The sequence below is a fragment of the Aphanomyces invadans genome (assembly GCF_000520115.1).
Source record: "Aphanomyces invadans strain NJM9701 unplaced genomic scaffold supercont1.3, whole genome shotgun sequence".
Lineage (NCBI taxonomy): Eukaryota > Oomycota > Saprolegniomycetes > Saprolegniales > Verrucalvaceae > Aphanomyces > Aphanomyces invadans.
Window position 1 is genome coordinate 2,317,732 of NW_008580148.1, and position 21,188 is coordinate 2,338,919.

Here is a 21,188-nt window from a genome sequence, read left to right on the forward strand (position 1 = left end):
GATGGAATGCCGCCGTCGTCACCGCCCAAGAAAAGTCCGTACGGAGCATCGGCCAAGTCCAAAAAGCGAAAGCTCATGAGGAACGAAGTTTCCTTGACGCCGTTGAGCCCCACGTTCATCGATGCATCTTACTCCCATCCCGAGACTCCTATAACGTCGTCCACCCCAACAAAGCAACTTGTACGTAGGATCGATTCGGCTTGTGGCCCATTCTGTGAAAAGGCAGGATGCGGAGAGATTATGCTGACGGTCCCACTGGTATTTAGCGCATGACAGTAGCAGAGCTCGAAGAGAAGAAAACGCTGCTGCCATACATGGAGAAGATTGAATACATCAACGCTCAGCTCAAGTATAATCGTCTACAGTCCCAACTTCCTCAACACAGAATCGTGGGAGTAGGTTACGAGGAATTGACATGGCGGGCCCGCATCGACCTTCCAAACCATCCCCCCTTTCAAATCTCCTGACACCGCAAGAAATTAACCAGTTCCATGATGACGAATCCGAACCACGAGACATCGTCCAGCTTGAATCGCTCAGCTCGCGGTCGGAAAGGGATCTTGACGCAAAGCCAACGGTGTTTTCACCTCCAACGTCGTTGTCGCCGACATCACTCTTGTCGTGCACACTCACGCCGGCGGTGCTGCACCATCGATACCCTCGATTTTGTCAAACCATGGTGGCAGCGAGGCAATTTCGGTCACGGCCAATCGCATGGGTCTTGAAAGTCGTCGAAGAAATCTGCGACGGATACTATGCAGTGCGTCCGCCACTTTTATGTTTTGCATGAATCTGTTCTTGATTGTGTAGTTTTACATGGAATCGCACCGCGCCCCGCCGTTACCATTATTTGTTCGAACACATTTCCAGCGCACGTTGGGGCTCGTCGCCCTGGCCGACCAAGAGTCGCTGGACCTGGTGTATAACTTGGAGTTGCATCGCGAGACGTTTCCTCATGTTCGTGATCGACTCTCTTTGCAACAACGGTTGTGGACTCATTTGTGATTGTGCAGCTCGGCGTGTTTGTGTCGTTGATGCGGGAGCTGGAGGATGAAGAAGGCGCACTCTTTTACACCCATTGCCGCAACGTCGTTCAATCCACCTTTGGTCTTTCGCTCAAGACCAAGGAAAAGTTGTTGGCTCAAGACTGCGCCAGAAAATTCCACTCTACCGGCGCGATCGTACTCGCCGACCACCCTCGACTTCAAGACGGGACCCAGTCAGTGCACTTATCCCAGTCCGCATGCTCCTTGCTCGTGCTTCGAGCCATTGGTGTTTCCAAAGTTCTCGCTAACCATTTGGCAGTCGTCATGCTGGCGCCGTACATGAAGGCGGTGACAGTGGACGCCGCAGGGCGCCTGTTGGACCAGCACCTCCTTAGCCTCGACGACGTCTTGTCTCGACTCCTGCAGATTTTTCGCTCTCTCCCTGAAGACATTGTGCACAAGTACAAATACAACGACGATGGTTAGTAGCTACGACTTCGCATGAAACACTATTGAATTGCTTTCCAGGGGAATCCCTCACCCTCCTCACACGACTGCAAGACACGATTCGCCATGATGACGAAAAAGTCAAGTTGAAGGCGGCCCTTGACGACCACGTGCGAACTGAACGGTCCTTGCAAATCGAAATAATGAAAATCGACCGCTTGGACCCTGCCACCCGACCACCAGACGTTCGCACCAAGCTCTTCTTGCTCAAGAACCAACTTCAGACGGCACAGCGACATATTAAAGGGCTCAAGGAGCAACTCCAAGGGACAGACGCACAGGTATAGCCATCGAAAATACTCAAATTGCTCGCAGATTGAATTCGAACGATTTGTAGATCAACGAAGTGTGGTCGTCGGTATTACGGGACGCGTCCAAAGTGCCAACAACACAACTCCTTCCACTTGACAATATTTTAGCTCGCGTATGCGAGTTTGTGGCAGCTTGCCACCACGACCTGTTGCTCGAAACAAAGCTCAAAAAGGTGCTTCAAGCAAAACGTCGAAATGCGTCGGATGCGAGCTGGGCAAGTCAACTCGAAGCTCTGCAAGAGCGCTGCGTGATCAAAATCCAGCGCGTCTTTCGTCAACGAAGGGTATGTGCGTTTGTGTTTGTTGCATGTACACCATAGATTTTTTGTCCGCAATAACATCGTGTCCACGTAGGCATGGCACAGAGAACGCAGAGCAGCACAAGCTGACCTCGAGTCGAGGAGGCAGCAAAAACTCAAGCGCAAAGCAGAGAAGGAGCTGGAACGCAAGAGGCTCGAGGCATTGCGTGATCGCGATGCACAGAGACATCTTGGGCGCATGCAAGAAAAACAGAAACGAGACATGGAGGTGCAAGCGAAGTTAAAGAAGCAAGAAGACGCCGTGCTGAAAAAGGCCGCGTCGGCTGAAGCTGAACGAAGGTACACGTCGCCAGCTCCGTTACACGGTTTGTTATGTTGTGCCATGCCTCGACAGAGGGATGCTGGCGAACGAACGGCTCGTTGCGCGAGTGTTCAAGCGGTGGGAAAAATTCCGGGATGTTTCAAAGCGCGTGAAATATGCTCAAAAGCTCACCCTCATGGGGTTGTTTGGCCGATGGAAGGCTGCTGTCCAGATATCACATGTCGAGATGAATGCTGCAACGACAATTCAATCGGGTACAGCCAACCACTACCTCGGATCGATGGTGTGATGATTCATTGAACAGCATTCCGCGGCATGCGCGGACGACGCGAAGCACGTGGAATGAAACGGGCTAGGGACAAGAAGAACCAATTGGCCGCACGAAACGTGAATCGACTACTCAATCGTCGGTTGTTCAAGGTGTGGGCAGCTTGGACGTCCTTTGTCGAGCAACAATTGACAATCAAGCACCGATTCGCGAATTGCATGGCGCGATACCTTCAAGAAACGTTTTTGCAATGGACACGGCTTCTGCCTCGACGTCGGGCGGCGGCATTGACTATCCAGACGAACTACCGAGGGCACTTGGGGCGAAATCGAGCGCGGAGGAGGCGCCAGGAACATTCCGCTGCGACATGCATCCAACGAATCGCACGAGGGCGACAAGGCCGCAAAGTTGCGCAGATGAAGCGGCAACTGAGAGCCCATCAATCCCAAGGGGTACATTCACTTGTCGTCAATTTTCTATATGATAGCTGGGCTTAGACAAACTCGTTGCTACGGCGGATGCTATTGCGGACGCTATCCCATGCCTTTGACGGGTTCAAAACCCAGTGGGAGCTTGAGCGTCAGATCCGAGCGATGGCAGCTGCCCGAGTCCACAGGCGGCGGACATGGTGCTTTTACATCTTGCACGCCTATCGTGTAGCAAGACACCGAAAACAAGCAGAGAGGTTTCGCCGCCAATTCGAGGCGGCCACAGTCATTCAGCGCTACTTTCGAGGGTATTGGTGTCGCCAAGCGTTTCGAATATTTGTTCGGCGCCATCGAAGCGCCGTTGCGATCCAACGAACGTACCGACGATACCGTCAGAAATGGATCGTGTACGAAATGCAGAAACAAACCCAGGCGGCAACTCGCATCCAGTGTCGCTTTCGGCGAAATAAAGCCGTTGCTGTTGTCACTCGTATGCGAAACGAGTTTTTGTGGCAAGCGGCACGGCGCGGTGACTACCACGTAGTCCTGCGAAGTTTCAACAATGGGACGGCGTGGAACAGCTTTGACGAAGACGGCAACTCACTCTTGCACTTGGCGTGTTTGGCCGGATCGAAACGTCTCATCAAGCTCTGTCTCCGCTACGGCATGGACATCAACGCTGTCAACATGACGGGGGCCTTAACTCCGCTGCACACGATCATTGCTACCACCTACTCGTACGCGGAATGAACGACGTACGCATATGCACAAGCTCTGAATATTGGGTTGTAGACAACGAGCTGAGTTGGTCGATTACATGATTGACCATGGCGCGTGGCACGAATGCCGCGACGGACGCGGGCTCACTCCTCTACTTCTTGCTTCGTCACTGGGTCATGCAGACTGCATTCGAGCACTATTGGCGAGAGCCGCCGACCGCGAAGCGCTCACGACGGCGCAGCAAGACGCCATCGGGTTGGCTACGTCTCTGAACCAGATCGAAGCCGTTGCTGCTTTGTTGGAGGCTGGGTTCAATCCCAACACAATCATCGATCCTGGTAGAAAATTGTCCACTGCTGCACTCAACTAGCAAAACCTGACAACGAGATTTCGTAGCGGATGGAGCGACTCTTCTTCACGAATGCGCTGCTCATGGTTACGTCGAAATTGCTCGGATGCTTATCGCCCGACAAGCTTACGTCGACGCCCAAGATGTGGATGGAAATACACCTGCCATCTATGCAGTGTTCAACCAACACTCGAACGTTCTCACGGAAATCTTGGCGGCGGGCGCGGCACCCGACATCGTGAATGTCGCAACGAGGTCTGCGATGCATTGGGCCATTGGTCATGCCGAAGCAATTCGATTGTTGGCCGAAGCCGACGGCGACGTGAACCTTCGCACAAAAGACAGCGACACGCCATTGCACTTGGCGTGCGCATCGGATGACAACATTGAGTCAACGCGGGTGTTGTTGGCATACGGCGCGTCCGTCGACAGCAAAAACTCTCGTGGGAATCAAGTACGTTGGATGGCTGACTCACGACACTCATGGGTACGTTGCATCTAGCCTGCTCACGTTGCTGCTCGAGCTGGCGCGGCTGCCACCATGGATCTCTTGATTCAATACTCGACCAACATGAACGCCCGAAACTTTAACAACAAGAACCCGTTGGGCGAAGCGCGCATGTTCAATCGCATGGCAGTGGTGGCAGTGATTCAGCGGCATTACGCCGATGATTTGAAGATGTTGGAGGATGCTGGAATGGACGCCGACCTGGTGGACGAAACCGGTGTAGTGCTGCCGACGAAATCGCACGAGGACTGGCAAGCGACTTTGGCATCGAGCATCCGATTGTCTCAGTTGAACGAGTGGACGCAATGCGTCGACCCGACGACTGGTGCGTGCGCCCGCCAAACAAATCGTTTATGTTGATGCATGACTTTCCATCGTACGCAGACTGGTTGTTTTACCACGACGTGGCATCGAATGTATGCACGTGGCGAGCCCCGATCGAGTACCAAGCAGCACTGGGGCAGCACTGGCGAGTCGAACAACAGAAAAACCTCGACGTTGACGAAACAACCAACGATACACCTGCAGTGGAACTCGGCACTGGAGGTGGCGAATCCGCGCCTGCCAAAAATGAACAAGAGTTCAAATCGACACCCAAAGTATATGTCTACATTCACGATCAAACAGGAGAAGTGCGGACAACTGTGCCTCCCGTGGACCCGGACAAGCTGCAGGTTTCTAGCCAGCCCATGCCGATTCACGTCTTGACGACGACTGTTGCAGGCATTGATTCAAGGCATGGACCAGTACAAGATGCTTCGAAGTCGAATTCACAAAGTATCGTCAGAGACCGTGGCATCGGTGGCCAAGTACCGAGCGTTTTGGTCGGATTTTACCAAAGACGCTCAAACTTTGCGGCTGGAAACTCAAGCCGCCATCAAAATCCAAACGCGATTTCGGGCGTACTTTTACCATAAGCGATTTGTCGAGCTCAAACTTCAGCACAAAATGGCAATCCACCTCCAGCGCGCGTATCGAGGCAAACTCGCCCGTCGGACGGCGGCTCACGAACGACATCGCCACCGCTGCGCGACCAAAATAGAAGCGTTGGTGCGTGGGTTTTTGGTACGGTGCCGGGAAGCTAACGGAAACAATGCGTGGCGAGTTCAAGTGAGCAACATCATCGACACTCTCATAAAGTCTCTTATTCGTACCTGGCTGTAGTACCGGCTAGAGAGACGTGCGGTTGTGAATATTCAGCGGTGCTGGCGAGGCATGCACGGTCGCTTCCGTGCAAAGAAACTCCAAGCGATGAAGCGAGGTCCCCAGACGTACTTCGAATGGGCCGACGCCAGAAAACACGCCATCATCCTTCAAACGTTTCAAGTGTGGCAAGAAATGCAACTCGCCAACAGCTCAACGCATGGCATCTTTTACTGCAACCACATCACCGGGCAATGTGTGTGGGACAAACCAATTGCATGGGTTGAAAACGACCGGGCCAAGGTTTGTTTATTGCGTGTTGCCATGCTCTTGTCATCACGCGACAATAATCGTAGTTTTTGGAGCGCCAACAAATGCACTACTTTGGCTACACGACGCAAATGCTGCACGCGGCCATCACGCTGCAAAGCATGTTTCGCATGCGTACAGCTCGTGTCTACTTTCACCGCCTCATGCAGGGCGTCTCGATTTGTCGCAGCTGCGAGGCCGATTACCTCAACGATCCTCTTAACTTGACGCGACTGGGCAACTACGTGCTGTACCTACACGCGATTCGCCACGATTACGATCGAGCGAGGCCTTTGTACAGCCGTCTCATGGAGTACATGACGGCGCGTGGACCGGACGTCCCGTTCATCTTGCGATGCTACGCTTTGTTTTTGTACGTGACAGAAGAGGAAGACGTCGACAACATCGCCATGTTGTTTGAGCGGGCCGACGCCATCGACAAACCAAAAAAGAAGTTTCAGCTTGCGTTCCTCGGGTTCTTTCGGTACTCGCAGATCATGTTTCCCACGAATGCTCAGAGCAACCTCAACTATGCTGCATGCGTCCAGGTATTATATTCTCCCTGCCGCTGTTGTTCGTTCAAATTTTTCTGATCTTTGGGCGTCATAGTGGGTCTATGACCAAGCAAACCCAGCAAAGGAGCACTACTTGCGAGCGTTGGAAGCGGACCCGTACAACAAGCGCATCCTCCGACTGTTCAACATCTTTCTCGCTCGCACCAACGATGCGGTACAACATCAAATCACTTTACGTCGTCTGATAGACTCGAATTTCAGGAGGGGGATGACGGCGCTGACCACTTTATGCGATACCAAGCGGCCATGGTGCAGACAGAAGATGCCGCGCGGAGGAAGGAGTACACGGACATGGCGGCGCATGAGGAGCGCCACCGTGCCGCAGTGCTGCTTCAAACTCGGTTCCGAGCAAGACATGAGAGGAAGCGCGTGATGCGCATGCGAAGTGTCCTTCCCGTGCCACACAAAGCATCTTCGCCAGAAGAATTGCAACTCCATCAAGCATTCGACATTGTTGCAGCGAAAAACAAAAACCCGTCCATTTTACGCGTGGACCAACTCGCTGACGTGTACCCGCTGGTGGGATGGTCCGTTCAAGACGCGGCCGACGACATTGCGTATGCAACATCGCACATGGAGTTCCAGTACCCCCAGAGCATCACGTGGACGCGCTTTATCAAATGGATTCAACAAGCTTCGCCGCCATCGCAGTGGGAAACATGCGGGACCGACGACGCCAACGTGTACTACTACAACATCGTGTCGGGGGTCACCCAGTGGGAAAAGCCCCGCATCCAGAGACCTGTCTTGGCACCGCTCGTGGACACCTGGGAATCCGCGTACACCGACCAAGGCGACATCTACTATTACAACGCCTTCACGGGCGAGAGCCGATGGGACAACCCCCAGGCAACGCCATCCCACGACGCCGTAACGCCAGGATGGGAAGAAATCGTGGACGACCATGGCCAACGATACTATTACAACCCGTCGACTGGCGAATCCGCGTGGGAAGTGCCCAAGTCGACTACGCCAGGCGACGAAGATCAGTGGGAAGATGCGACAGACGGCACGACGCCGTACGTCGTTCACAAAATCACGGGGGAGTCGTTGTGGACCCGCCCACATGATGGGTGGCGTGCAGCCGTGAATGCGGAAGGCACTGTGTACTACTACAGCGTCCAGCGGAACACCAGTCAGTGGACGTCGCCATGGACGACCCGTGGTGACACAACCTTGGCATCACCCGCTGCCGGTGACATCGATACCAACGACAGCGCGTGAATCAAACGGTGCAATGCGGTGTATAAAATAATGAACTCACAACGACGCAAGTGGTGAACCTACTCGGGCTGGACAAGCCACGACGATCTCAGCGCGTCGGCGCATGTACTTCGTTTCGTCGGTTCTGGGTGAAGGAGACTACAGAGCAGACGGAGAGCGTCTGGGCGCAACGACGGCGGGAATAAGAACGATGGAAACTTGACCCGAGAGCTCGCCACCGCGTCGTCCGACGACGTGACCCAAGCACTGAACTGAGCAAACCTTGGACAGTGGCTCAGGTCTTTCCCAAAGGGTAGGCCACCGACAAGCATCGTGTACAGAATCACGCCAAGGGACCACATGTCAGCTTTGCGACCGTCATAACCAAAATGACACTTTTGCGTGACTTCGGGAGCAACGTAATGCGGGGACCCGACAACTGACCTGAGACGTCTCACTTGCGACGGCAGCTCCGGTACCCCGAGCACGTCCGACGATGACGCAGGGGACTCCATGGACGATGAGAGGTAGTGGCCAGTGTTTGTGCTCACAGCAGCAATACAATGGGCACTGAGCCCGAAGTCGGCGATCTTGAGAACGTCGCCGTCGCCGAGGAGAAGGTTCTCAGGCTTGAGGTCCCGATGCACGATGCCCAATTCATGGCAGTACTGCACCCCAGCCAAGAGCTGTGAAAAGTACACTCGCGCGTCGGCGTCCTGCAGCCCACCGTCAAACTTGATGCGGTCGAAGAATTCGCCTCCGCAAGCGAGTTCCAGCACAAGGAAGATGGTAGTTTTGGACGGCTGTACAAACTCAAGCACGTCAAACAACTGCAGCACATTCACGTGTCCATTTTCAACGCTCGGCCCACTGTCGATCGTGTTGCCCGTGAGGCGATGCATGTGGGCAATTTCGCGATAAATGGTCCTGCGATTCTGAAGAAACACCGCGTATTTCTTCGGTACGTGCGGGATGTGCCATGTGTGGGACGCCACCACGACCACATCGTCAGGTGACGCCATGTCGATGTCGGTCTCGAGAGGATCGTCGTCGCCATTGTTCGCGTCCAGAGGCCACAGTGCTACACACATGTCGAGCGTCATCTCTTTGATCATCCCTGATTGAGCGTCCTTGTAGCATGGAATCAATTCGTGCTGGTTTGGATGGAGCAACCACCACACATGGCCTTTCTCGAGGGGCATGGCGGGGGTACCCCCTGGCGATTGAGGTCGCTTCTCGTGGTTGTAAACAGCCCCAGCTCGAATGACTTCACATCGCGCCAATGCTTGTGGAAAGAACAGCTTGTATCCAACGGGGTTCAAAATTTTTACGGCCACATGTCGATGCTTTTTCAATTCCATCGCTTCATACACGACACCGGCGATTCCAGAACCGAGGTAGTTGCCCAGACGGAACTTTTCCTGCTGAGCGATAATGATGGTTTGCCCATCGTACGTGTCGACCATGGACGGTGACAACCAGCTTTCGCTCAACGGGGACACCTTTTTGCCCTTCTCAAAGGCACACAAAGCCATTTCAGCAGTGTCGCCTCGTTCGGAACAATGTTCGATCAGGATACGTCGCGAGGACGGGATTCAAATCAGCTCGCGCGGATACGTCCACGAAGTTCACAGCTCAAGCAACGGCGTCGTCGGGACGAGATAGCAAGCTGAAGGAGCAACGGAAGTCGGGAACGTGGAAGATGCGGCAGCTTCGAATGGGAGCGCGCCGACGAGATCTCTGTTCGTTTCTGAAGTTGCAATACAAAAACGTCGCGTATTTTTATTACTCAACTGCAAACAGAACAGATGTGATATCCGGTTAAATTCCGGATGATTCCACCCACGATGGGAGGACCCACCAAAAGTATGAAGCACTCATTGCGGAACAATATGATGCATATTTTTGATGCCCCCCCCCTTTAAAAAGTTGTGGGAGAGTGGAACTTCAACATAGTAGCATACTAATAGTACTACGATGTCGAGTACTAGTAATGCGAAGGAGTTGTTGGTTGGATTTCCAATCGGATATTTTAAAACCACTCGCCATAGAGCAGAACTACAACATGGAATTTTAAATGCATTTTAAATTTGAGTTGTCCATCGCCTTTGAACGGGCCTCCCCTCGCTCGCGATACCTCTGTTACGCGTAATGCGCTGGGATGCGGAAGCGCACGAGCCCTAGCTCTCGGCATTGCATAGGGAGCTTCAGCTCGTTACCTTTGTCCGCTGAGAAACCTTGGCTTAGTCGTCCAGGCGTCGTGAGGGCTGCGATGTCACCCGTCGACTCGCGACAAGCAGAGGAAAGAACATCGTTGCGATTTGTGAGCGAAATCGAACGAGGTGTCCACGTGTCCCATCGCTCTCGCATCAACAACGACCATGTCCCGTGGCGCTGCCGCCGCTCGTGCGACACGGTCTTCCGTTGCGACACCCATTTCATACCTATCACTCGAGGAACAGCCACGTGGTTTTATCCGGCGTTTCCGGATAGGTATCCTACGGGCCGTTTTTTCCTGCGACACCCCATCTGGCCACCACACACATCGCGGCGGCGAAGCGTCGATGGCTTCTATATCGACGCCGCACGCGGAAATGGGCGAAGCAACGCAAGATGAATCGGTGTCTCTCGTGAGCAAGGAACGAGGCATGTTCGGTCTCGTGGAAAAAGTCCTCATGCAGGAAGACTTGTTCTCGATTGCAGATGTCCTTTCCGACCAAGTTCGTACGTTGTTCTTTTCAACCACGGATGCGTCTGCTGTCGCGTCAATCGTGCTTCTCGTGGACGAGAACACATCGTCGATGGCCAAACTCGACTCGACGGATATCACGGCCGACCCTATCTCGTTGGAACGAGGTCTCGCTGGAGCCGTCGCCCGCACAGGGGTCCCGTTTGTAGGGACGGATTTTGCGGCGACCTATGACCCCGACGTTGACATCGCATGTTCGTCAAGCCTATGCTTATCGTGCGTCCCGCTGTTTAACTCGTCGGAGTCTGTGTTTGCTGTCCTTCAAGTCCGATCACCTCTGCCTGGGCTGTCCTCGACGGACGTCACCCTTCTCCAGCGCGTCGGCCCCATCTTGAGTCAATGTTTTCGCAAATCCATCGAATTCCACGACATCGTGCTTCGACATCGTACTCAAGCTGCGCTTCTGCATCTCGTCAACTCGTCGTCCACCGAAGAAACCATTCTTAAGCTGATGGAGCGCGTGATCAACGGGTCGAGTCACATCGTGCACGCGCAGCGCGTCACGCTGTTCCTCGTTGACTGGCCGCGCAAAGAGCTGTGGTCGCTGCAGCCCACGTTTCGCCACACTCGCGTTCGCGTTGACACGTCGTGCCTATTGGGCGAAGCTGTTCTAACAGGTACAGTCCGTCGTATTGTCCATCAGTCTCCATGCATCCTTCAACCGACGACCGTTTAGGCTCCATCATTAACGTTCGGGATGCCGCCACCGACCCGCGTTTCCACGGGGCTGTGGACGATCCGTTACAGACGGGTATCGTCACAGCGTTGTACGTGCCGATCGGGATTCCCCACGGCACCGCGGACGCAGCCCCGCCCATGGCTGTCCTCGAATGCGTGAATAAATTAAAACCGGACGGGTCGTCTCTCTCGACAGAAGGGTTTACGAATGACGACGAGTGCGCGTTTGAAGCGTACGCGAGCGAAGTGGCCGTCGTGCTGCGACGGAGAGCGCACGACACCGAGTACCTGAAGCTTTTGGGGGATTCGGCGGCAGAACTCGCGTCCATACCGCTGGACGGCGGGACACATCAACCGCTGTCGTCCATTCTACGTGACGCACGGTCGGTCTCCACTGCCACCACCCCATCGTCTCCTGTCGCCAATCCAAGCGCAATCCATGGTGGCTCGTCTCGTCGACTCCGCCCCCCACCGCATCTCCTCATCGACACCTTTCATCTTCGGGACAGAACATCGTCGACGTCCGCTGTCTTACCGCCGTCCCCTCTCGCCCTCCCGCTAAAACCACTTGTGCTATCTCCCCGACGCTACTCGATGGATCCTGACGCAGGCAACGACCTGACTGTGCCGGGCTGGGACCTCGACGTCTTCACCCACGACACCGAGCAACTCTTGGGATACGCCGAGCACATGCTTCGAGACCAACGCATGTCGGGGCCGCACGAGATTGACGTGCCGACCTTGCGGGCCTTCCTCCAAGTCGTCCATGATCACTACCACCCGAACCCGTTCCACAATTTTCAGCACGGTTTCTCTGTCCTCCATGTGTCGTACCGCATTCTTTCCGATACCCACGCGGGCCGTGTGCTCCACCCGTTGGACCGCCTCGCGTGTCTCGTTGCGAGTCTGTGCCACGACATTGACCACCCTGGCCACTCGAATTTGTTTGAAATCCACTCGAATTCGCCGCTTGCTCTCACCCACAACGACGACGCTGTTCTCGAGCGACATCACGCCGCCACGACGTTCCGCCTCCTCCAAGACCCCCGCGTCAATGTCTTTGCCGCGTTTTCCACGTCGGACTTTCGATACGTCCGCAAAGCGATCGTGCGCGCCATCCTAGGCACCGACATGGCGATCCATAACGACACGATTGACGCACTCGTGTCCCGCTTCCAGCCACTGCCCACCGCCATGTCCCCCGTCAAAGGCATCACGGACCATATCCACCCGGCGCTCTCGTCGTCGCATTCCTCGTCTGCCTCGACGTCGTCTGGAGACTCCTGTTCGCCCATCGAAACGAATGGAGAACCTCTAGATGAGCTGTCGATTCCGCCATCGCCGCCGCCGCCGTGGCGCGTGTTTGAAAACTCCGAAGACGATCGGCTCTTCTTGGTCAAAGCCGTGGTGCACGCCGCAGATCTAAGTGCCCAAGTCTTCCCCAAGCACATTGCTCTTAAATGGAGCAACATGATTGCAAAAGAATTTGCATACCAAGCGCTCATGGAGAGCGCGGAAGGGCTCCCTGTCACCCACGAGCACGTGGACGACCCGCTGCTCATGGTAGAAAGCCAGCACTTTTTTGCAGCGCGCCTTGTCGCCCCGTTGTGGGTGGCGCTGGTCCAGTTCTTCCCAGAACTGGACCATTGCATGACCAACCTCCGTGCCAACATCGCGCACTACGAGGTAGAAATCCGCCGGTTGCAGCATTCCCCCACGGCGACTGGCGACGCTTCGGACCAAAGCGCGGCGCCCGAGCAGCCTCCAACGAACGAAGGCCAAGCTGTGCCCGGGATCAACAAGAACACCCCCGCCAAATTCAACTCGTTTCGCATCATCGCGACATCGCAGACCCCATCGTCTCCTCTGTCACCGCGGAAACCGCATCATCTACCGCTGCAGATGCACGGCCCGATGTTGAAAGAGGACGAAGACCACGTGTACACCTTAGAGTAAGTCGTGTGCACCACTTGTGCTGTCTACTATTTATCGACGCGAATACTCCGATTTTGATCGTCGAGGTGCACTGCAGCTTCGTACGCGGACCGAACGCTATCAAAGTACGTGGCAGCAGCCGCGGCACTCCGATCGGGATGGTACACAAGCGATTGGTGTCGATATGCCGCTCGGACTACGTCGAGAGTGGCGTTGTCGGGGATGCGAAGAACTTCCCACGGACTCAGCGGCACTTGCCTAGCCATCGCGTTACTTTGACACAGATCTCGACTCGGTGCAGGGAATCGTACAAATGCATGTGATATGGAAGCCACGGGGCGGCGGCGATGGCTCGCGCCGACGTGGACAACGATGGACTCAGCGGCTCCAGGAGCTCCAATGTGCCCGCACACACTACGGCCAAGAGCGTGTTCGCCACAGCGTCGACTTGCAAAAACTAGTCCGAAAGAGTAGCGAGTGAGGTAAAGCATCGCTGGAGAAACATCGGGTCGGTCATATAAACAACCGCCGATCGAAAGATAGAGCTACCTGATAGGATGGAAACGTAGCTGACGATGGGATGCACTGGAGATGCGACCGAAAGATGCGATCGCAGGAAGCCGTCCATGCTACTGCGCCCGGGTCTTCCTGAACATGCACTGGAAGATGGAGAACAGTGATGTTGGCAAGCGCGAGAACGAGGCGGAAGTGACCAGCATGCGGAAACGCCATGCGGAACGTCGACCTGCCATCGACGACAGGCTCGCGTTTGCCAAGAGCAAGACATGGCTGGCTTTGAAATGCCGCCGTCAGTCGCATCGAATGGTTGGAATCGATGGACCCTGCCGACGGATGGAGCCCATACGTGAGCATGCGATGGCCAAACTAGGCATTTCGCAACCATGTGAAGATCCGACAAAGGATGACGGAGACGAGCAAGAAGAACCTGATCCAGTACATGCAGCTCAATGGTCACTGGACAGTGGGGTACAAGGACAGGACATTCCTTGATGACAGAGGCGAGTGAGAGCATGGCAGGGAATGACGACACCGACCGACACCGTGCGATGACGGACTGCGTGAGCTTGGACCCGCTTCGAAGCGCAGCTTGGATGCACTCGGCCGGAGCAAGCGATGCCACTTGACTGCACACGGCCGCAACAACACTCGGGTGAGTGGATGGCAAACTCGCGGCGCAGTCCAAAGGAAACGATGTGGATGCTTGTGCACAGAGGCGAACGCGGTCGACCGGATGGACGAACCTTGGCGGAGCCGATTTCGCGCAAATGGCGGGGAAAACGGGGGCCGTGGCCCCAACGCACAACTGGACTTGGTGTCGTCGCTGCAGCAACGTCGTCGGGCCTAACCTACGAATGCAGTCCACAGGCGACAAGTCCGTCGCCGAATAGCACAGCGCCGCCTTCTCGGACGATGACCACCCAGCTAGATGTTCCTGGAGACAGCGCGCAGGCGCAGCCGACGAAGCACCCTTGCAAACGTGAATGACGTCCCGAGCTGCGAGAACTGCACGAAATCCCGTGGTGAGGCACTGCATGAGACTCGGGAGCTCGTCGGGGGTCGTCACGGCGGCACAGAGCTGCACCAAGTCGTGCGCGGTGAACGAATGCAGCATGGAACGCAGCCGCAGAACGCATTGAGCGCGGTCCCGATTCCCGCCGTTCGCACATAGCTCGACCTTGAGCGCTGTCGAGAGACCCGTGTCCACATTGAAGCACTCCGCTGGTCCGAGGGATGACGCACGTCCACAAATGGCAATCTCGTCTCCTGTTGGCGGCAGCCCTTTGATGGTGCGGGTGCACCGGAGCGGAGTGTCATGGTCGTGTGCGCAGAGGGCAACTTTCTGGCGAATTGAATAGCGCGAAGACAGCTTGAGCACACAATCGATGCGCTAGCCACACACAGTGTGATATGTATGCCAAATGCTGTCGAGCTGGTGGTACCTTGGACGAGGTGGCGCCGCTGCAGAGGCTGAGTTTGTCGTCGTTTGTCCAAGTGGATGCCCCCATGAGTCCTTTCAAGCACTCTGCTGGCCCTACACCCGTCGCGTTGATACACAGCGCGGTTTTAAACGACACAGTGTATCCCCACGGAGCCGCCTCGACGCATGAGAGAGCATGGTGCGGAGAGCGCGACAGACACAGTGGAAAGAGGTCGTCGCGATCTGAGGCCAACGTGTACCGATGGGAAAGTGTTTGCAAGCACGCCAGTGTTGCGTCTGAAATGAGACTCGGCTTCATGCATAAGCGCAGGCGGGTTGTGCTGGCCAACGTGGTGTGGCGTTGGAAACATGACACGATTTCATCGACGTAGCTCCATGCGTTGGGCTGCGTACAGAGCAGTACGATTGAGTTGACGTCTAGTTGGAGTTTGCGGTGGAGGTGGTGGAAGCACAATGCGTTCTCCTCGTCTGCAACCCCGCGACAAAGGGTCAACAACTGAGGCATTGGCAGGATAGTAAAGGAGAAGGCATTGACGGTACGGAAGCAAGTTGCGGGACCGACGCTCGTGGCTCCACTGCACAGTGTCAAGGCAATCTCGGATGACGTAGCTGTGCCCAGGTGGAGTTTCAGTTCACATGCGCAGTCCGCAGGTGCTGTCGCTGTGTCGAGATGAACGCCTGCACAAAGGGCTGCCTTGTGCTCAATAGACAAGTACTGCGGCGCTCTCACGGTGCATGCAAGGACGGCGTCGTCCTGTGCAACTGCTTTAACGGACTCACTGCCAAGATAGTAAACAAGCAAGGCCCACCGGTATATCCTTCTCCATTCCATCATGATGCGGCGGCGATCATGAAGTGAGCCGCTTGCAGCGGTGACATTCCAAAGCGAAACCGACAAATGGAGCGATTCAATTGGCCAAAAAGAGTTTAAAAAATGACGGAATTTTTTATTCTCTTTGTTGGTTTCCATGAATGAAAGCGGCCGAACTGCGAGATCTCGGGTGAGCACCGAGCCACATTGCTTGCAGCGGTGCTGGTCTGCCCACCACGCACGTCGGCTGTCGGTCCAAGATGGACATGTCGCTGTGATTCCCTGCAAGCGGCAGTCGAAATCCACCTCGAGCTGTTTGGAGGGCAATCCGTTGCAGCTCGCGCAACCTTGTGCATTCAAACTGTGGCCGAGACGCAAGCACAAGCAGCAATTTAGGAATATAACACGGGGTGAAGTCATGACTAGTACATGTGTGGTCCAAACGCGGCTCAATGGGCCGCTTCCCGCGCCTTGGATTCAGCGAGGATCTCTATCTTTTTCCACTTGTCGGCCTGTGCCGTGACCTTCTCGACGACCCGCTCTTCCTTGGCCAGGTACTCCTTGGCACACTTGTCAAACAGCGCCATGTCGTAGTCCATGTACAGCTTGAGCACGTTCTGCGCAAGGCCTTCGACGGTCGTGTTCCAGTGGCCGAGCGAGTTCTTGTAGAGCGGACCGTATATGACGGGCAAGATCAACCCTGCGTGCTGGCGACTGAGGCACCCGTTGTTGACGAGATGTTCATTGTTCCAGAGGAAAAGCGCCCGCTCGCTCACTTGGAAATGCTGGCTGCCGAGGCACTTGGACAAGACGCGGAAGAGCTCTTTGTGGATTTGCTGCAGCTGGTCGGGCCCCATGAGCTCGAGGATCTCTTCGAGTTCGTTCAAAAACAGCACTTGCTTGGACGAGCATGCCCACGGCCAAAACTTGACGATGCCCGAGATGATCGGGATCGCCGTGTCGGGATCTTTTTCCACGTACTGCGTGATGCAGTACGACAGTTGCTGGTGGTACAAGCTCACGCACTTGGGCTTGTGCAGCGGGACGAGCGCTTTCACGAGGAACTGCAAGTGTTCGCGCTTGAGCGGCATGGCAAACCCGTTGATGATGCTCCCGAGGATCTCGAGCAGCTCCCCAATTCCGTTGTGTCGCTCCGTCTCGTACACAAACCGGTAAAACACATTCGAAATCGCCTTGCGGATGAACGACCGATGCGACATAAACTTGCCGTAAATGCGGTGGAGAATCGTCTTGAGGTAATCCCGTTCGCGCGGGTCCTCGCTGTCAAACAGCTCGATCACGTTTGAGCAGAACTTTTGGTCGACAAACTTCTTGGCCACCTACGTGCAACGTGGTTGTAAAATTCCCGCCCCCGTGGCGCGCGGTCCTACCTTGGCATTGACCTCCCCCGACACAATGAAGCGCAGAAAGAATTCGTATACGACCTAAAGTTCATTGGAGAAGGACGTGCCGTATGAGCAAGGTGTCTGCCGATCGAGATGAGAGAGACGGGCATTCACCACAACACGCGACCGACGCCATCCACGGTACCTGCAAGTGGGGCCAGGACGGTTCCAGCACAGGTTCGTCCTCTTCAGGGTCAAAATCCTCCGTTTGCGGCGGCAACGCGCGGCAAATGTTGGCCGACTACAGCGCACCACACGTTGAACATAAAATGGAATCGTGGACAGGGGAAGGTACAGGTGGACATACCACCATGGCCATGATGTCGGGCATGAGTGCTTCGGTAAAGATCTTTTGCCCACCAGCATTGTTAACGTAGTCGACAAGCTCCAACAACGTTTGCCGTTTGAGGTCCTTGCCCTTCTTGTCGGACGCGGCGTCTTCAAAGTTAAACAGGACCGAGCACAATTCGAGTTTTTGCTGGAACAACGCCTCGCGTTTTTGCATGTTCGTGTCTTTGAGATGGGGAAGGTCCTTCAATGCGGCCACCTTTTGGTTGCGGACGAGCGAGCTGCGGCGCCGTTCACGTTTTGGCAAGGACACGTCGGATCGCGCCACGTTTTCAATTCCGTCGTCGCGCGTGGATCCCTGGGACGAATTGGCCCCCATGCTTACCCCCGACGCCAGATGCAGCTGACTCACCGCGGCGAGGTCCCCCTCGGACGAGTTGCTCAGACGGCGCTTGACCGTCTGCAGCATCTTGTTCATGCTCATATAACCGCTCAAGCAATTCTCGCCACTACCGACGGCTAGGCTGGGCTCGATATATACAAATTCCCATATAAATGGCTCGGAACTATCTAGGGTTGGCATGTGAGGTAGGGTTGGGGGAAATGCATGCATACAAATACCAATATACTTCTCCGCGCGACTGGATTGGACAAAATAATGGACTAAAAATACATTCTCAAGAAATGCGATCTTTCGATTGGACAAAACAGATTATTTTTGATTGGCCGATTTATGCGGATACCTCCATCGATTGGATTAATGATCACGAAATAGTGTGATTCCCTCCCATGTGGGAAAATAGTGTTACGAGACGAGACTCAGAGAATCGCCGAAGAACGCGTACAAGACGAACATGGTGAACTCAGGTGCGACGAGAAGGACGCCTGGAGATGTTGATGGCGACGCCATGCATAGGCTTGAAGCCATCCACGAAGCCGAGTGGAGCTGTCTCTGCCTTTGTCATGAAGCTTGACCAAGTAGTCAACGATCCTGCTACAGGTTCGTCCTAGGGTCTCGCAGTCGCACTGTGCCTTATACTTGACGATGAAGACGACGTCATCACATGGAAGCGCGGCGCAGATGGAGCCCTTGTCGAGCCGCACAGTCTTGTTGTCCTGGACAAAACGGTACACCCATGCTGATGGTCGAGTGGTGACGTTTACATCTCCATGAGCAGAAGTTTTCGGAAGTGGTGATGCCGCAGTACTTTCGCGGGTCCAAGTATTGCTCGTTCATTCGCCAGCTTAACGGTGCGCGGTTAGTTTCTATGGCTTTGTTTGCGACAAACGTCTTTGTAGCATACGACTTTTCCCACATCGGGGTTGTAAATGGCGCCGACCCTCCCGCATTCACGCACCCTTTTTTCCGTCAAGATGATCGCTCCCTTCTCTCCAAGATCGAAGTACGTATATTCGCCGTTTGATTTCTACACATCTTATGGACACTTTCTTGTCATATAGCGCCGCAAACAGGACAAGCGGTCGCGTGCTACGCAGCCCGACGACGTCAAAACCGTCAAGAAAGTTGAAGACAAAATCGTCGAGTCGTATGCCCCGACTACGCGACCTCTCGGAGACAACGAGTCCGCTCGGTACATTGAAGCTGTCCAAGCCATTCGCGACATGCTCGCATCAGGTACTACCGAACCCTTCCTCCCTGTTTGACCATCAACAACTTGCTCCAGCACAAATGTTTGGCATGACGCATCTCTTTCTCGAACGCGTCAAAGAATTCCTCCACGTCGAGCGCAAGGAATTCTCCGAGTTGCAGGACGGCGAAGTGTTGCAGCTGCTCGACAACATCATCCAGGGCAACCCAAGTAAGTCGGCGCAAGCCCCCGAATCCCCGGTGCCGTCCAGCGCGGCTTCCACGACTACGTCCTCCATTGACGGGGACGACGCGTCCCGCCACCTGGCCGCCAGCGACCACACACCGCACTGCTTTGTGTCGACAATAGACCTGCATTCAGAGATCAAGGTCGAGAGTGATGGTACTCCAGCCCACGACGACGACGACGATGTGCTGCTCGAGTTTGACGTGGATGAGCTCGAAGATTTGCTGGCGGTGCACAACTTGTGAGAGCGGAGGTGTTTGTTTATAGCGTAATAGAGGGCATCACTGCCCTGTGTTGGGGGCTGGGGCGGCCACTTGTTTGTTCAATCCAAACAGCGGAAACGCTCGATTGATGGAGGGGAGGCGTGCTTGCATGTTGTCGTGATGTGGCCGCAGCGACGGAATAGATGGAGGGTGGAGGTGATGCTGGTGTGGAGCGGTTGCGGGGGCAGCGACCGCCGCGCCGACACGGTGTTTGGACAAACTGACACTGCAGAGGAGACCAGACGTTGTAGTGGACGCGTTGTGGTGGGGTTGATCGTGAAGGGAATTCCAAAACGGTTGGGTGCTTGGGTCGGAGGCCGCTCTCGAGTCTTCGTGCAGCCGTCGTTTCTTGGGAAACTGAATGCGGCACTCCAAACTCATAGGGGACCTGCTTCCTGCTGACGTGGAGTCGTCCATGATCTCATCAAACGATGACGGCGAGACGGCTGATGGCGACATGTCGACGTCCCCGAGGTGCTGTGGCTGTCCTTTGACAAAGTCCGGTCGAAAGTACCGGGTTCCATCAGACGACTTCATGAAACCATGCTTCTCGAGCTGCATCTTGAATGTTTTGAATCGACCTCGGTAAAGGTTCGGCATCGGCAAGGAGGTCTCCATCTTGTCTGCGTCCAAGATCGAGAACGATCGACCGTCGGCGTCCCAGGCAATCGTGTCTGGAAGCAAGTTGTTATTGAGGAACCCGTACAAATTGCGCAGGAAATTGCTTGGGATTCCCATTGGGGCAGATGCAGCGGTTGCTGATGGTCCTTGAAACGCCGATCGGCCGACTCCAATGTCATGGACGCTGGGTCGCTCGAATGTGTTGATGGAATTCACGTGGCTGTTCGCATGCTGGTTTTGGGTCTTCTGCGCCATGGCGTCCAGCAGCCGCTTCCTCGCATCATTGGCGTCGGATATCACCATCGTCGTCGTCGAGTTCTCCTTGTGAATGTGGTAAACGTAGGAATAAAGTCCAGTGAATGGACCGCAATTTTAATCGAGCGAGCTTCATATATCTCTTTTTCAGTAGGCTCATGATATAAAAATATGCCATTTTTTGCAATATTTTTATTTCGGCCCGCCGTCTGGACCCGTCTCCAACATTCATCGGGAATGTTGGTACGAGAATGTATGAACCAACCGGTGAATGTTGGTGTCTTGTCGTAATACTGCGTCGACTCAGAGAACTTGAGCTAATCGTATCGGAATCAACCAAACCTCAACACAGCCCGACATCGACTCAAGTAGAGTCCATATTTATGGGTTCGCAGTTAGCTGTAGTGTGGCGTTGCAAGGAGCACTCAACAAAAACGAGACGGTTCATCGAGTCCGAACTGTAACGTGTTCCGCAGTGTGCGTTGAGTACGTCCTACG

General features: G+C 54.8%; 7 protein-coding genes across 7 annotated transcripts; 3 read left to right on the plus strand and 4 right to left on the minus strand.

Moving 5' to 3' along the window:
• Positions 1 to 415: 415 nt before the first annotated feature.
• H310_02352 (hypothetical protein) lies at positions 416 to 9,661 on the plus strand (the record flags this gene model as incomplete). The annotated part of the gene is made up of 18 exons (XM_008865837.1): positions 416 to 760; positions 811 to 957; positions 1,014 to 1,467; positions 1,515 to 1,774; positions 1,831 to 2,088; positions 2,159 to 2,403; positions 2,459 to 2,640; positions 2,691 to 3,106; positions 3,152 to 3,819; positions 3,875 to 4,140; positions 4,199 to 4,605; positions 4,654 to 4,984; positions 5,044 to 5,333; positions 5,383 to 5,769; positions 5,824 to 6,105; positions 6,159 to 6,659; positions 6,721 to 6,840; positions 6,888 to 9,661. The coding sequence occupies 18 exons, from the start codon at positions 416 to 418 to the stop codon at positions 7,908 to 7,910; spliced, it is 6,582 nt and encodes a 2,193-aa protein (XP_008864059.1). The 3' UTR covers positions 7,911 to 9,661.
• Positions 7,913 to 9,661, minus strand: H310_02353 (CAMK/CAMKL protein kinase). Its single transcript, XM_008865838.1, has one exon. It carries the CDS (start codon positions 9,422 to 9,424, stop codon positions 7,970 to 7,972), a length of 1,455 nt encoding a protein of 484 aa, XP_008864060.1. The 5' UTR covers positions 9,425 to 9,661; the 3' UTR covers positions 7,913 to 7,969.
• A 758-nt stretch (positions 9,662 to 10,419) lies between these two features.
• Positions 10,420 to 13,409, plus strand: H310_02354 (hypothetical protein). Its single transcript, XM_008865839.1, has 2 exons — positions 10,420 to 11,255; positions 11,315 to 13,409. The coding sequence occupies exons 1-2, from the start codon at positions 10,454 to 10,456 to the stop codon at positions 13,270 to 13,272; spliced, it is 2,760 nt and encodes a 919-aa protein (XP_008864061.1). The 5' UTR covers positions 10,420 to 10,453; the 3' UTR covers positions 13,273 to 13,409.
• H310_02355 (hypothetical protein) lies at positions 13,299 to 16,097 on the minus strand (the record flags this gene model as incomplete). The annotated part of the gene is made up of 5 exons (XM_008865840.1): positions 15,213 to 16,097; positions 14,198 to 15,160; positions 13,801 to 14,136; positions 13,563 to 13,708; positions 13,299 to 13,509 (listed from the first exon to the last, which is right to left on the minus strand). Exons 1-5 carry the CDS (start codon positions 16,044 to 16,046, stop codon positions 13,299 to 13,301), a joined length of 2,490 nt encoding a protein of 829 aa, XP_008864062.1. The 5' UTR covers positions 16,047 to 16,097.
• Positions 16,098 to 16,328: 231 nt separating this feature from the next.
• On the minus strand, positions 16,329 to 18,251 carry H310_02356 (hypothetical protein). The gene is made up of 4 exons (XM_008865841.1): positions 17,736 to 18,251; positions 17,574 to 17,669; positions 17,414 to 17,467; positions 16,329 to 17,362 (listed from the first exon to the last, which is right to left on the minus strand). The coding sequence occupies exons 1-4, from the start codon at positions 18,198 to 18,200 to the stop codon at positions 16,472 to 16,474; spliced, it is 1,506 nt and encodes a 501-aa protein (XP_008864063.1). The 5' UTR covers positions 18,201 to 18,251; the 3' UTR covers positions 16,329 to 16,471.
• Positions 18,252 to 18,467: 216 nt separating this feature from the next.
• On the plus strand, positions 18,468 to 20,791 carry H310_02357 (hypothetical protein). Its single transcript, XM_008865842.1, has 7 exons — positions 18,468 to 18,583; positions 18,633 to 18,716; positions 18,768 to 18,844; positions 18,895 to 18,967; positions 19,016 to 19,119; positions 19,178 to 19,352; positions 19,402 to 20,791. The coding sequence occupies exons 1-7, from the start codon at positions 18,571 to 18,573 to the stop codon at positions 19,794 to 19,796; spliced, it is 921 nt and encodes a 306-aa protein (XP_008864064.1). The 5' UTR covers positions 18,468 to 18,570; the 3' UTR covers positions 19,797 to 20,791.
• H310_02358 (hypothetical protein) lies at positions 19,106 to 20,803 on the minus strand. The gene has a single exon (XM_008865843.1). The coding sequence runs from the start codon at positions 20,736 to 20,738 to the stop codon at positions 19,833 to 19,835; it is 906 nt and encodes a 301-aa protein (XP_008864065.1). The 5' UTR covers positions 20,739 to 20,803; the 3' UTR covers positions 19,106 to 19,832.
• Between the last annotated feature and the right edge of the window lie 385 nt (positions 20,804 to 21,188).